At 39.6% G+C, this 14402-nt stretch overlaps 1 protein-coding gene across 4 annotated transcripts in view; it reads left to right on the plus strand.

Moving 5' to 3' along the window:
* Nucleotides 1–13605, plus strand: part of tenm3 (teneurin transmembrane protein 3) — a 339741-nt gene extending 326136 nt beyond the window's left edge. For all 4 annotated transcript variants that reach the window (XM_076729445.1, XM_076729446.1, XM_076729447.1 and 1 more), the window contains 11 exons: nucleotides 1068–1265; nucleotides 1633–1692; nucleotides 2189–2533; nucleotides 5188–5432; nucleotides 5515–5696; nucleotides 6165–6367; nucleotides 7001–7111; nucleotides 7224–7366; nucleotides 7482–7606; nucleotides 8238–8368; nucleotides 11052–13605. In XM_076729445.1, the coding sequence (XP_076585560.1) occupies nucleotides 1068–1265; nucleotides 1633–1692; nucleotides 2189–2533; nucleotides 5188–5432; nucleotides 5515–5696; nucleotides 6165–6367; nucleotides 7001–7111; nucleotides 7224–7366; nucleotides 7482–7606; nucleotides 8238–8368; nucleotides 11052–11807 (2499 nt within the window). In that variant the 3' untranslated portion in view covers nucleotides 11808–13605. The remainder of the gene's footprint in view (nucleotides 1–1067; nucleotides 1266–1632; nucleotides 1693–2188; nucleotides 2534–5187; nucleotides 5433–5514; nucleotides 5697–6164; nucleotides 6368–7000; nucleotides 7112–7223; nucleotides 7367–7481; nucleotides 7607–8237; nucleotides 8369–11051) is intronic.
* Nucleotides 13606–14402: the final 797 nt, after the last annotated feature.

The following is a 14402-nucleotide window of genomic DNA, read 5'->3' on the forward strand; positions in this document are numbered from 1 at the left end:
TGTTCCAGTGTGAAAGTAATTTCCTTGACCTGTGCTTCCATGTCTGCTTATTATGTTGGATTTTTTTCCTAAACGTTGGTTGAAAATATACTGACCAGAACCTATTCACTTGTTGCTTTGTTAAAAGTTATTTCGCAACCGTCCTTGCTTCTTTTGTGCTTTTGTGCATGACTATTCAATAGCATCCCCACCTGTGGTCCATTTCCACAAAAGCACAATCACCAGGACCAGACTCTAGCAGTAACAAATGAGTGCTATTCAATCAAATACAAATTGTAATTTTTAAATAACAATCAAGCCTATTTAGAATGCTAAACTGTCAATCCAGACTTTTTTTCACATCACTTGTGTATATATATATATATATATATACACACACACACACACACACACACACACACACACATATATACGTGTGTGTGTGTGTGTGTGTGTGTGTGTGTGTATATAGTATATTAGTTGGACATGGAATCTTTAGATGATTTTGTGAAACCCCAGATTATGCATATAGACTGTATTTTGTTGTTGTTGTTGTTGTTGTTGTTGTTGTTGTTGTTGTTGTTGTTGTTGTTTGTTTGTTTGTTTGTTTGTTTCTATGCCCATTGCCAATGCTTTTCAAGTTATGCCCTTCTACAACATCTGCACATGGCAATTATGTTATTGCTAAGGTCAGGGAAAGGTCATGGTTATGGCAGATTATAATTAAGGTTAGACAACTAAAACATTGAGGGAAAAATTGTGGTTACAGTCAATAAAAGGCTTTAATTGCAAGTCTGAAACAGCACACAAACTGAGATTGACATGAAAGTCTGATGTGCCACATGCCCAAGTGATGTAAAATATAAATATTTGCCTCTCACTCTGGTGCTTCCCTGATATGATAAAAGTTCCTCCCTGACCCAAATAATCAATACGTTTATTAATTAGTATTGTTTTTATTGTTATTTATATGGTATCAAATAATGTTCTGCATCATTGTTTAAACATAAGGTGTCTCATTGTGCCTCTACACTATATCTTTTACTGCTTTGATGGCATATAACTGTATTCATTTTTTCTTCCAACAGTCCATGGTCTTGCTACTGCACAGCCAGCACCAGTACATCTTTGACTATGGCTCAGGGGACCGTCTGTCAGCAGTCACCATGCCCAGCGTGGCTCGACACACCATGCAGACCATCAGATCCATTGGGTACTACAGGAACATCTACACCCCCCCAGAGAGCAATGCCTCTGTTAATGTGGACTACTCTGAAGATGGACAGGTGTGTGGGTGTGTCCGCGTGTGTGTAATAAGACTGCAATTCATATCACCTGACTTGGCTTTTTATTCTTTTTTATTCTCCTTTTTTCTTACGACTTTCACACCGTACAAGGAGAACTAGAAAACACAGTTTTTTTTCTTGATAATAATAATAATAGAATGCAAGTGTTGAACCATTCTATTTTAGCAGACATTGTCATTGTAGGCAGCCTCACATTTTTTGTATTGCAAGACAGACCATGGTCAGTTCTGACAAGTTAGCCAACACAGTTGACAGCCATGATAGATCTTTTATCTTAATCTGATCTTCATTTTCAGGATATTTAAGTTAAACTGCTCATCTCAACTTCTTTTTTCTCTCCACCCAGCTCCTCAGAGTTGCCCATCTTGGCACTGGTCGCCGTATACTGTACAAATATCGCAGACAGGTATACGATTTTATGTTTTACTCAGTTTATATTTTTTAATGTTTATTTTAAGTAAATATGTAGTTTATAAGTACTAAATGTTTTATATTGTGACAGTAGTGTTATCTTTTTCTATCTTTGCAAAAAAAATTCTAGTATTTATAGCAAATTTCTGGCTATTCCTTTAATTTATCATGTTTTCTTCAATTATTAATCATTATTTTCAGTTCAGACATATTGCAAATAAATATAAATAAGATTTCTTTTTCTCAAAGATCCTGAACAGGATAATTGGATATATAGAGAATAGATGGAAAGAAGTCTCTGTTTCCTGTAATTGAAAGCTATACTATGGAGCGATCAATACAGCCCATACAAGGGGACCCATGAAGAAAGAGAGTCAGGTGGACACTAGGGTGGTGTTTTGGCATGATATGCTTAAGTAGCAGCTGCAGAGAATGAGCAGGGACTTGACACCTTTAATAGATTTATTACCTTGTTTTATTTGTTTCATCAGAATAAACTGGCAGAGATCCTCTATGACTCAACACGGGTGAGTTTCACGTACGATGAGACCGCTGGCGTGCTTAAGACGGTCAACCTGCAGAGCGAAGGCTTCATCTGCTCCATCCGGTATCGCCAGATCGGCCCACTGGTTGACCGCCAAATTTTCCGCTTCAGTGAGGATGGGATGGTGAATGCACGATTTGACTACACCTACGACAACAGCTTCAGAGTCACCAGCATGCAGGCTGTAATCAATGAGACACCGCTGCCAATCGATCTCTATCAGTTTGATGATATATCTGGGAAGGTGGAGCAGTTTGGAAAGTTTGGAGTCATCTATTATGATATCAATCAGGTAAGACAAGACTGGCTGCATTGATTGAAAGTGCCTCAAACCTCATACATACGTCCTCAATCTAACCTGTTAAGTGAACAAATGTTTGACATCACCCACAGTCCTCCAGCTCCTGATTACCAAGCAAGTGAAACATAGTGGCAAACCTTAATCATGTGAATTTTAGAATTTTTAACTGAAAGTTTTCACAGTTCCACCTGGCATCAAGGGTTACTCATTGTGGAAGTAGAAATGCATAGAACATCATATCACAACATTTTCTACATTGCTGATTATATGACAGATTTGAAGTTTTTATTATTTATATTATTATTATTATTATATTATTTTATGCAAATGAAACGTAAAATGCATCCCTCAAGAACAGCAGCAAATACATTTACCAATTGACTTTATCCAGATTGTTTCCAAAAAAAAGTTTCTTCAGGGACCTCACTTTGTCATATGCAGAAATGAAAATGAATTTTAGAATGCAAATTGCTTAATTATTCCTACATGGTGCTGCACAAGTGACAGCTAGTTACAGCAGCTCCTACAATTTGTCTTTTATAATGTGTTCATAAAGTACATGTACATAGTTTTTTTAAATTTTTTATCCTGCATCCTTTCTATCTTTTATCCTTCTTTGCCACTGCTTTTGCCTATTTTTTAGTACTTTTGGTAGCTGTAACAACTTAATGTCCCTGGCGTGGGATCAATAAAGTTTTTTCTTATCTTATTACACCGAAAGGCCAAAGGAATGAGATTTAATCCCTACTGAGCCCGAATCAAAATAGTCCGAACCTTGCCAAAAATTCAAGAAGAGACAGTTGTCTAGCTGCTGAGCAGCAGCCGCTTGTGGGTCTCAGCTGCACTGCGGCAACACCAGCAAATGCTGGATGTCCTAAAGAAACAGATCAGACACAAGCTCAAAGAGAGAGGCTCAAAGGGGAACCCGCAACTTCATCCAGTAATGTCGGAGGTCCCATTGAGGAACAAAGTGTGGTCGTGTAGTGCAGGGTATACGCAGGTATACAGCGTATACCCACTTATTTTTCAGTCGGCATTGCTTATACCCACTTACAAATCCCCTCTAATGCGCACCATTTAGTAGTGTGCTGCAATATTTTTTTCCTAGGATGATAAAGGCATGACACACCTTACTCTGCCTCTGATTGGCTACTAGTCGTTGTTGTCTTCGTTGGCTGTTTGGGTAAGAATATCAGGGTAAGCCAATCAGAGGCAGAGTAGGGCAGGTCATTCGGTGCCAATGCCATCCTAGGAAAATAAATGTGGCCTATGGTCTACCTGCGCGCCTGTCTGCCCTGTTGGATAATAAAGTCAGTAATTAAATTAATGACGGAAAAAAGGAAATGAAGGAAATGTGAAGTGAACAACTCAAACAATCTGCTTTCAGAAAAAGGACCTCTCAATGCTACGTCGCTGCTATTAGCCAGCAGCTCAGCTAAAGATGGTGATGCTAACATTACATCGGTGCTAGCCAGCAGCTCAGCTAACAATAGCTCAGTTCCCGCTCCCACTCATGGATGTGTTGCTGCGCTCCATCCATCTGTTGCTAAAGTTAATTTCATAATGATCGTTACTCCCTTAAGTCAAGCAGCAGAAGTTAAGTGACAAATACTACTGGCACATTTCTTGGTGAACTAAATATGCAAAAGTAATTTCATGTCCGTGTTAATAGCACAAGGCGTTTAGCCTTTGCTGGATGGGTCGCTTTAAAAAAGGAGGGCATAAATTAAGAGTATACCCACATCTTCAGACACCACTATAGCACTGCTGATGTCTCATGCAAAAATGGAGGTGACTGAGCCAAAAAGGCGGCGGTTAGCAGTGCGAACAATTAGCAGAAGTACAGTATGTCATTGTAGAGGCAGTGGAAACACTTAAGCTCCTTCAGAGACATGCCAGTCATCTTCCCTGCGGTATGATAAGGGTAGTAGCTAGTAGCCATGTCACGTCCCTCCACAATGCCAGGCAGTGCAGAGGGAGCAAGCAGGGAGGGGATGGGAAGAAACAAGAAGACAGGACTACATAACTAAGAAGATCCTCCCAAATTTTTCTAAGTCATGTTTTGTTGGGTGCAAAGACTGTACTAAAGGTAGCTGACTGAAAAGCAATGCAAGCAATGCATTTACTGGGGCTATGTAGAAGGAGGGGGGTACTGCCTTATTGGGCAATGAGTGTAAAGTTTTTTTTTTCTCAGTTGCCATGTCGGAGCGTCTTGAGGGTAAACCAATTGTGAAGCCTTTTAGAAATCAGAGAATGTACGAAACACAACCAGGTTTATTGCCACAGTGTCTACCACACAAACTAAAATTTCTCAAATGAGAAATTACACTGAGAGTGAGTGTAGGAAGTTTCTCAAATAACTGTTTTAAGTCCAAGTTTAACTTTCACTTTGATTTTTAGGAGTGATATTGAAATGCTTGATAAACACAGGCCCTGAGAACATTTGATTTCCTCAAATACAAATGGTCATCAATGTGTTTGTGTCTACAAAACAGGATAAAGCACTTCCCTGAATGGCAGTTGTTTGGTATTAATGTCTTGTGTGGTCAGTCATGTATAGTTTCTCCACGATCTCTGCTGAACTCTGATCAGTCAGCAAAGTAATTAAGGTTTTGATTTTGTGAACTTATCTTCCCCCGTCTCAGATTATCTCCACAGCAGTGATGACCTACACCAAACATTTCGACCAGCACGGCCGCATCAAGGAGATCCAATATGAGATCTTCAGGTCTCTGATGTACTGGATCACGATTCAGTACGACAACATGGGCAGAGTCACCAAGCGCGAGATAAAGATTGGACCGTTTGCCAACACAACCAAATATGGTTATGAGTACGACGTTGATGGACAGCTGCAAACGGTCTCCCTCAATGAGAAGATGATGTGGAGGTAGGATCATAATATTAAACTAAAAAAAGCACAATTATTTGATGATGCCAAATGTTTATAGTATAATTTTCTGGCCTGCCAGGTATAATTATGACCTGAATGGTAACCTGCATTTGCTGAACCCTGGGAACAGTGGACGGTTAACCCCTCTTCGCTATGACCTGAGGGACAGAATCACTCGCTTGGGAGATGTTCAATACAGGCTGGATGAAGACGGTTTCCTTAGACAGAGAGGAGCCGAGATATTTGAATACAACTCCAAAGGTGGGAATTAGTCTTTGGTACTCAGTGTTTTGGTTGCCCAACAAGCACAACAAGTTCACACAGTTTATTCAAGAGATGTATCTGTACCATTGACTCCTGTCTCATACCCATCTAGCCATTGCTATTTTCACTTTGATGGATGAGGGTCAATAAAATTGAATGATGCCCCACAGCTAATAAGCTACAATAAGCTCCTCCAGTTTGCGCTCTCTTGCTCTGTTTCTTCCAAGGTCAGCACTGACAGCTCATTATTGGGCAACAGTGCAAACTTCACCAAAGTTGAACTTGACATCGTGCATGGATTTACAGGAAATTAATCAACTTTGCTGAAAAATGTGTACAATTTTTATATGATTTTACCATACCAAAATTTTTACATTTTTTAAATTCTACACATGAAAGCTTTGACATCCTACTGTATTGTCATTCTTCAAGTCCTTATTCTTCCTTTTATCATCTGTGATGCAGGTCTTCTAGTTCGTGTCTACAGTAAAGCAGCCAGCTGGACCATACAATATCGTTATGATGGTTTGGGTCGACGTGTAGCATCTAGAAACAGTCTGGGCCAACACCTGCAGTTCTTCTATGCTGACCTGAACTACCCCACCAGGATCACCCATGTCTATAATCACTCCAGCTCCGAGATCACATCCTTTTATTATGATCTGCAGGTAGCTACTCTGAAAATGTAATTCTGAATATGGTCATTTCATTGCTAAAATACGTATTTGGTCAAATTCGTCAAGGAAAATCAGTAAAATTAATGTTATTACTTTTCCAAACTCAAATGCTCTTTAGTATCTCGAGCTAGAGACAGGCAAAACACTGAATGTGAAGAAGTCTAGCCCTCTCTGGACAGAGCTCGCACTGACTTTTATTTATGAGTCAAATTTGATTTTCACTCTGAGCTTTTGATTTATGATACTCTATGTGGAGCAGGTTTCTCTCCAGTGACTATAGGGAAAACATGGTGAATGTACAGCATCTCAATTACAGAGGAGGGGAATATTTTCTGTGTAGCAGTCCCACTTCATCACGTAGAAATATTGCAAAAATCTTGTGCTCCTGTAAATGCTTGACAGGTTAGGGAACCTGTAATACAGTGACAATCGCTGTTTTATTGTGATGAATAAGTGAATCAGCAGCAGCAACACTCACAATAATTAAAAATAATACTGACATCATTATTTACTGCCCTCCTGTTATCACATGTACAGTTACAGAATGCCACAGCAATGAAAAAAATCATCATTATTATTACTGTATTCATAATGTGTATAATCGGAATGCTTATTGTTGCACAGGGCCATGTGTTTGCTATGGAGATCAGCAGTGGAGAGGAGTTTTATATTGCATGTGACAACACTGGGACCCCACTGGCTGTCTTCAGCAACAATGGACTATTACTTAAACAGGTAATGTATGTGTGCACTCCCCCCCTTTGTGGAACAAAGGAAGAAATTGCATGTGTGTTTTGTGTATCTGTTCAAATTCTATCTATAAATCTCGGTTTGTGTGCGTATGTAGGTGCAGTACACAGCATATGGCGAGGTTTACTTTGATTCCAACCCAGACTTTGTGCTGGTAATTGGTTTCCATGGAGGCCTGTATGATCCCCTGACACGACTGCTGCATTTTGGAGACAGAGACTACGACATCCCTGCTGGGAGGTAGGCAGTTTGTCACTCATTTTCAGTCCAAGCATGATAGGTGACTCTATTTATAACTGGATGCTATTCCAGCTTTGTCAGTGTCACATCTGACCAGAGTGTGCTTGTTATGAAGGTGGACCACTCCTGACATCAGCACATGGACACGTGTAGGTAAAGAACCCCAGCCCTTCAACCTCTACATGTTCCGAGGCAACAATCCCATCAGCAAGATTCATCAAGTCAAAGAATACGTCACAGGTAACAAGAAACATTTACAGTAGGAAAGTTCCAAGGAGGTAGATAATACCTAATATTAATTTGGATTATAGCCACAACTAAAAATACGTTTAATCACCCTCAATAGTGAAGTGGAGGGTTTTATGAATTTTTGAAATGTTAGGTTACCCCAAATGCTCTACTGATGAAAATTACATGGAAGTCTGCCTGTTTATTTCAAAATTAGTTTGTGCTTCATTGCCCAACATTATCTGAAAGCTAAATTTTGTGAAAGTGAACAGTGCAGTGAAATAAATCTGTTGCAACAGGTGCAAAACAGTCGTTTTTTCTACTTGCCAGGCGGACAACAACTCATGGAGATATGCTCCAGCATTTGAGCCAGACAGATTTTGAATTGCTCTATTTAGAAGTAATGAACTGCTACATTACTTTTTGTGAGGCATTTAATGTTTATTAAAGGAACAACAGAAGTTTGCCTTAAATTATTATAGGGAGGTGTAAGAAATATACAAAGCCACAGTATTATTATCACAGTATGTTCAGGTGGTGCCGCTATTGGAGTGCAAATAATCAAAGCAAAATGCTTGACTTCACCCTTCAATCCATTTTATTTTTCTCTCTTTTCCACATCCACTGCTCTCTTTGTCTGTAGATATCAATATCTGGTTGGTCACTTTTGGCTTCCATCTCCACAATGCAATCCCAGGATTCCCCATTCCCAAGTTTGACCTGACGCAGCCATCACTTGAGATGAAAAAGAGCCAGCTGTGGGATGACCTGCCTGTATGTATCCTAAGTACTCTTAGAAAGGTTGAATAAATCACACATGAGTTACAGTAACTATCCCCTACACTGCTCAAACCTTGTGGCCACACTCCAATCAGTGACATCATAGCAGGTATTTTGTTATTACCTGTTGTGTCATCACTGGTCATGACTGTAGACAAGGTATACATATATATATGTTTTTGGGTTGTCTATCCGTCCATCCCACTCTCGTGAACACACAATGTCAGGAACAACTGAAGGACATTTCTTCAAATTTGACACAAAAGTTCACTTGGACTCAAGGATGAACTCATTAGATTTTGTACTCAAAGGTCAAAGTCACTGTGACCTCACGTCCATCCCATTCTCATGAATGCAATATCTCAGGAGCTCCTGGAGGAAATTTAATTACATCTGCCACAGCTGTCGATTTGGACTCAAGGATGTACTGATTAGAATTTGGGGTTGTCAATGGTCAAGGTCACTGTGACCTCATAAAACACGTTTTTGGTCTTAACTCAAGAATTCATTTGCCAATTATGACAGATTTCACACAAATGCCTCACTGGATAAAATGAAAATTACATTTTCTATCCAAAAGGTCAAAGGTCATCTTCATTGTGGCATCATAATGTTCTGCAAAAACCTTTTCTGGCCATGAGTCAACATCATAACTCAGGAACAGAAGGGGAGATTGTGACCATATTTCCCATTTGGTCAGAAATTGAATTAGTGACACTGAGGTGGGTGTCCACCTTGAAACTGTGGTGATTATATAGATCTTCTGTGCTGCCAGGTTGAAGATGTGTTTGAAGCATTCAGGTTTATCCACATATTTACAATTTGGAGGTAATTTACAGCAACATCCATATTTGAACATTGTAGTCCACTACAAGCTCATATAATATACATTACTAAATTATTATTAGTGATTATGGAAAATATAATAATCTCTAACTGGAGACAGCATATTTCTTTTATTAACTTCTTTCATACTCTATATATGTTATATGAGTCTGCATAGACATGGATGTAAAGTGCAGCTTGGCTGGTTGGCAGATGCATGAAGCAGCAATTCTAGTTTGATATAGTTTGATGGATATTTCATTCATTTTATAGAATCCATCATTTTTATATTTGGTGATAATTAAAATACAGTCAAGCATAAACACATGACGTGCAGCAGTAATGGAGAGAGTAAAACAAGACAAACAGACAATGACCATTACAAAAGAAATAAAGAAATAAGAAGAAATAAAAGTACAGTAAAGAAGAAAAAACAAACTGCAAACTGAAAAATTCAGAAGGAAACAAAGCAGTTAAAATGTGAGAAAACAAGAGTGAAAAGGCATGGAAATCAAAGAACAACCTTACATTCAAAGAGAAAGGAAAATCAGGAAATGGACAGGAAAAAGAAGACTGTGGGAGGAAATGGAGTGGCAATAATGAGAATGGAAATGAGGAGAAGGAGGAGAAGGAGTCATCCAGCCAAACCAATCGTTCATCCCCTTCTCAGCTTAAAGCTCCATTCTCTGCACCTTCCTCTTTCCTTAAACTCTCTTAGCTGTTGTGGCTGTTTCTACACTTGTTTGTTGGACAGGTTATGACGATGTCACAAAGAGTGAGAGACTATGCTGAAACTTAATGAAAGACACCAACATGAACACTGCTTAATGAAGACAAAAATAGATGCGGCAGATTTAGAGAGAAATTGGGAGAAAATCAGAGAAAAGGAAGGAAGGAGCGAGACTTGGACTGAGTTACAGTGTTGCTTGAAGTGTGAATGCACTGGACTTAATTGTGCAGACACTTCACACACTTTTATGTGTTGGCACATAAAAAGTTGCAGTTTCACTGGAGATCACTTGTATATATACGTATGCAATTTGTGTTTATTGTGTGTATAAACATCTTTTTCGTGTTTTAGTGCTTAGCTGGTCTGTAACTGTTCCTTTCTAGTTTACTCTGTTTATTTCACAGGGTGTATGTGTAGTAAAGACATATAGCCAGATTCAGTCAGACCACTTTTCTAAAGTAACATACACCCGCGCATATTATGATGAAAATACAAAGCAACAGCACACCCTGCATAGAATTACAAGAAAATGTCTTAAAAAGGCCATAAGAAATTTACACAACATACAAAATTTAATTCTAAACAGCTGCTAAAATTCATCAGTTACAGTTAATTCATAGTTACATAGTAACAGTACATAAGAATATGCAACACTTAACCATGTTGGCATGCAATTGCTGTCATTTTCCTAGCTACTGTTTTGTTGCAGCAGTGGTTTTTAACCCCCAGGCATAGAGCAGTACCAGACCACAGAACATTTGTTGTTGTGGCACAAGGAAAAGATACGCTTTGGCAAAGCTGCAGTTCTGCGGCTTCAGTGTTTGTGAGAGTTTTTTTCCCCTGCTCTCTGCCAGTTTATTGAAGAATAACACAAAGACAGGTGGTAAAGCGCATTTACTTTTTTTTTTTTTTTTTTTTTTTATGTTCTTAATGCCAAAAAATCTCTGTGAGATATGGGGTTTAGGACAGACATCCATCCCATACATTTTTCCACATTGCCTGGATTATCATGCAGTGTTCTTTTAATGCAGTGTTTTTGTAATGTGTTTATTACATGATGATGATATCTTAAGTATCAAGCAGCACATAAAGTTGAACATTTCTTCTTTTTCTTGCTCACAGTCTATCTCAGGTGTCCAGCAGGATGTGACTCGTCAGTCTCGGGCCTTCCTTTCCTTTGAGCGAATGCCAGAAATCCAGCTCAACCGGCGGCATTCAGACCACAGCAGACTCTGGTTGTGGTTTGCCACTGTCAAGTCTCTGATTGGGAAGGGAGTGATGCTCGCTGTGATCCAGGGCCGTGTGGTAACCAACGCTCTCAACATTGCCAATGAGGACTGCATCAAAGTGGCTGCAGTCTTAAACAATGCCTTTTACCTGGAGGACTTGCATTATACAGTGGAGGGACGAGACACACACTATTTCATCAAGACCAGTCTGCCTGACAATGACCTCAGTGCACTGCGGCTTACCTCAGGCAGGAAATCACTGGAAAACGGCGTGAATGTTACAGTGTCGCAGTCTACAACAGTGATGAATGGGCGAACGCGGCGCTTTGCTGACGTGGAGCTGCAGTACGGGGCTCTGGCACTCCACGTGCGTTATGGGACGACGCTGGACGAGGAGAAAGCACGAATCCTGGAGCACGCAAGGCAGAGGGCGCTCTCAAGTGCCTGGACCCGTGAGCAGCAGCGGGTGAGAGATGGGGAAGAAGGAGTTCGGCTGTGGACAGAGGGGGAGAAAAGGCAGCTGCTGAGCAGCGGGAAGGTTTTGGGTTACGATGGCTACTACGTCTTGTCCATAGAGCAGTACCCTGAGCTAGCTGACAGCGCTAACAACATCCAGTTCCTACGCCAGAGTGAGATAGGGAGGAGGTAACACGGCATCAACAAATGTCTAATTTCTACACCCTGTGACTGTCAAAGACTAACAAAGTTCAGTTTTAACACAAAATGGATGTCAGAGACTTAACTGTCTTGAGACTGAAAACTAGCCAGTGAGACCCCATGTTTGCAAACTTGTTTTATTCTAAGGATGGTTAAGTAGGACTTATAGACTGATTTGATTAATGATGTAATGATCACTTCAACGCAACTGACCCAAACATTATGAATCTACAGTGATGTTAAAACAGTCTTTATGAGCCTGTAAAAAGGTTCCATTTTTCGACCAATAACTTTTCTCTTTCTTTTTTCTTTTACTTTCTTTTCTTTTTTTCTGTCTTTCTTTCGCCCTTTCGCCCTGCTGTCTGCCTTCAAACAGCCTGCACGTATGCCACTCCCCCACTTTCTGGTAGGCGGGGCTAATCTCTGTGCTATTATCGTGTGCTATCTAGCTGTCAAACAGTGGGATTTAGAGACTTGTTCAAATGACCAACCGAGCATTTCAGCAGTCATCACAACTGCTGAGCCCACAAGCATTTAGACAGTTGTAAACTGTCAGAGAAGTCAATGTAATAAATGTTTGTGGATCCCTAACAGACGTTGCAGGTATCATATCTGTGTGGGTCCAGATGTGACCCGTCGCTCTGGGTTATAGACCTTTATGAGCCATGTCTATTGGATCTGTTGTTTCCATGGCTGAAGCCACTGAATGAACTGTTGTGGAACTGATGTGGACTCTCTCTAAGAGAGACAGGCACAAAAAAAAGGACAACACTTTGTATGAAGGAAAAAAAAGACTGATTTTCTGTTTGGTTTTTTGTTCTGTTTTTATATATAAACTTGCATTTGCTTCAGACAAAAAGGGGATGTAAAAAAATGAACAAAAATGTGTTTACATACTATTACCTATACCACTATTACTACTATTACTACACCACCACCAGAATGGACCGTGATCTCAACAAAACCAGAAACTTTGAGTTGTGTTTAGTTTCTTTCTTACTGATATCTATGATCTGTTCAGTCGGTTCTAAGCCCACTCCTCCTAATCCCCTCGGCTTTTACAAGGTCAATAAAATCGTACAGTTTCAGACTACCATCAACAGCGGTTTTTGAGGAAGCAGGGCGACGACAACGCCATGGCTGTTAATGATTCTATGTGGATGTACTTTTTGTGGACCAAGTGGGCTCACCGGTCTTGTAACCCACTGGTCCCCCGTCAGCCCAGGAGTCCTTCACTTCTGCAAAATGTGACTCAGCCTCATAATGCATAGACCTTGTGCTTTTATCGGTCAAAGGTAGTAGTATTGCTTGCAATAGAAACATGTTGTCATGGCATTGGGGGGAGGGGGGCAGGGTTGCTGTGAGTAGTAACTAATTGTTGCTTCTCTCCTCGTTTTTGCTTGTTTCTCCTTAAAGGGACAGTGCATCGCCATCAGTGACTTTAATGAGTGACAGTAATTGATCAAAAATCGATGTGGATGTTTTCTCATTGATTGTGGGTCTCTGTACTCTTTTAGAGGAGTTTTCTTTGTGTGTATGTGTGTTTACAAGGGTGGGAAGCCAACTTTAACCATTTTAAAGGAAAGAACAGGAACTTTACACAGAGTTAACATCATATGCTACCAACCTTTCTTCAAAGATAATTGAGAGGAGTTGACAATGTTTTATGGGTTTATCTTTTTTATTTTGAAGGTTGAGAAATTCCACTTATCCGTACATCAAAATTAGTCTCAGAGAAAGTAATTTATGTACAGTGTTTCTACGGTAAAGAATAAAAATCCTTGAAACTATTGTTGGTTTTTTACTGTATTGTACATCTGTGTTCCATTTTCTCTCCACTCTCAAAGAAAAACTGTATGAAAAGCTGCTAGCAGAATGAACATGGTGTTATGAACAACGCAATGTTCCACAGTGCCCTGATTGCTGCACACAGCGTTGTTATATTGTTATTGAGTACAGATACTTATTGTCATATCTATCATATAGTCCGTGATCAGGAGTCCTGTCATTTTTCATCTTAGTTACTACTGGATCAAACAGACTCCACTGAACATGCCCCAGACATCATTGATGGTAAGTAATTAAATACATTTACTCAAGTATTGTACTTAAGTATGATTTGGAGGCCTGTAGTTGACTTTAATAGTATGACTACTACATTTCAAAGGGAAATATACTTTTTACTTCACTTATCTGACAGCTGTAATTAGTTGGGGTTTTTTTTTTCTTTTTCAGAACAAGATTTTAAATTAAAAACACAAACAATCTAAAACAATTAAAAACACGTTATCAGTGACCCCAATGGTGCTGGCAATTCTCTGTTTTTCCCTGATGTTCACCACTCTTTTTCCAGACTAGATTATTTCTTTATATATAGCTCCTTTGTTCCAGTGGTTGGCCAAATTGAATATACAATTATAGTTCTATCACATTCTTCAAGACTAATAAAACTGAGTCTGAATCATACTCTTTACCTGAGAGGCCAAATAATACCCTATACTTCACATCTCAAGAAAGCACATAAGAAGGAATTGCAAGTTAATCACAACCTATTTTAGATCTGGACAGGCAATACTCTGAGGAACCC

Source organism: Chaetodon auriga, chromosome 4 (genome assembly GCF_051107435.1).
Source record: "Chaetodon auriga isolate fChaAug3 chromosome 4, fChaAug3.hap1, whole genome shotgun sequence".
Classification (NCBI taxonomy): Eukaryota; Metazoa; Chordata; class Actinopteri; order Chaetodontiformes; family Chaetodontidae; genus Chaetodon; species Chaetodon auriga.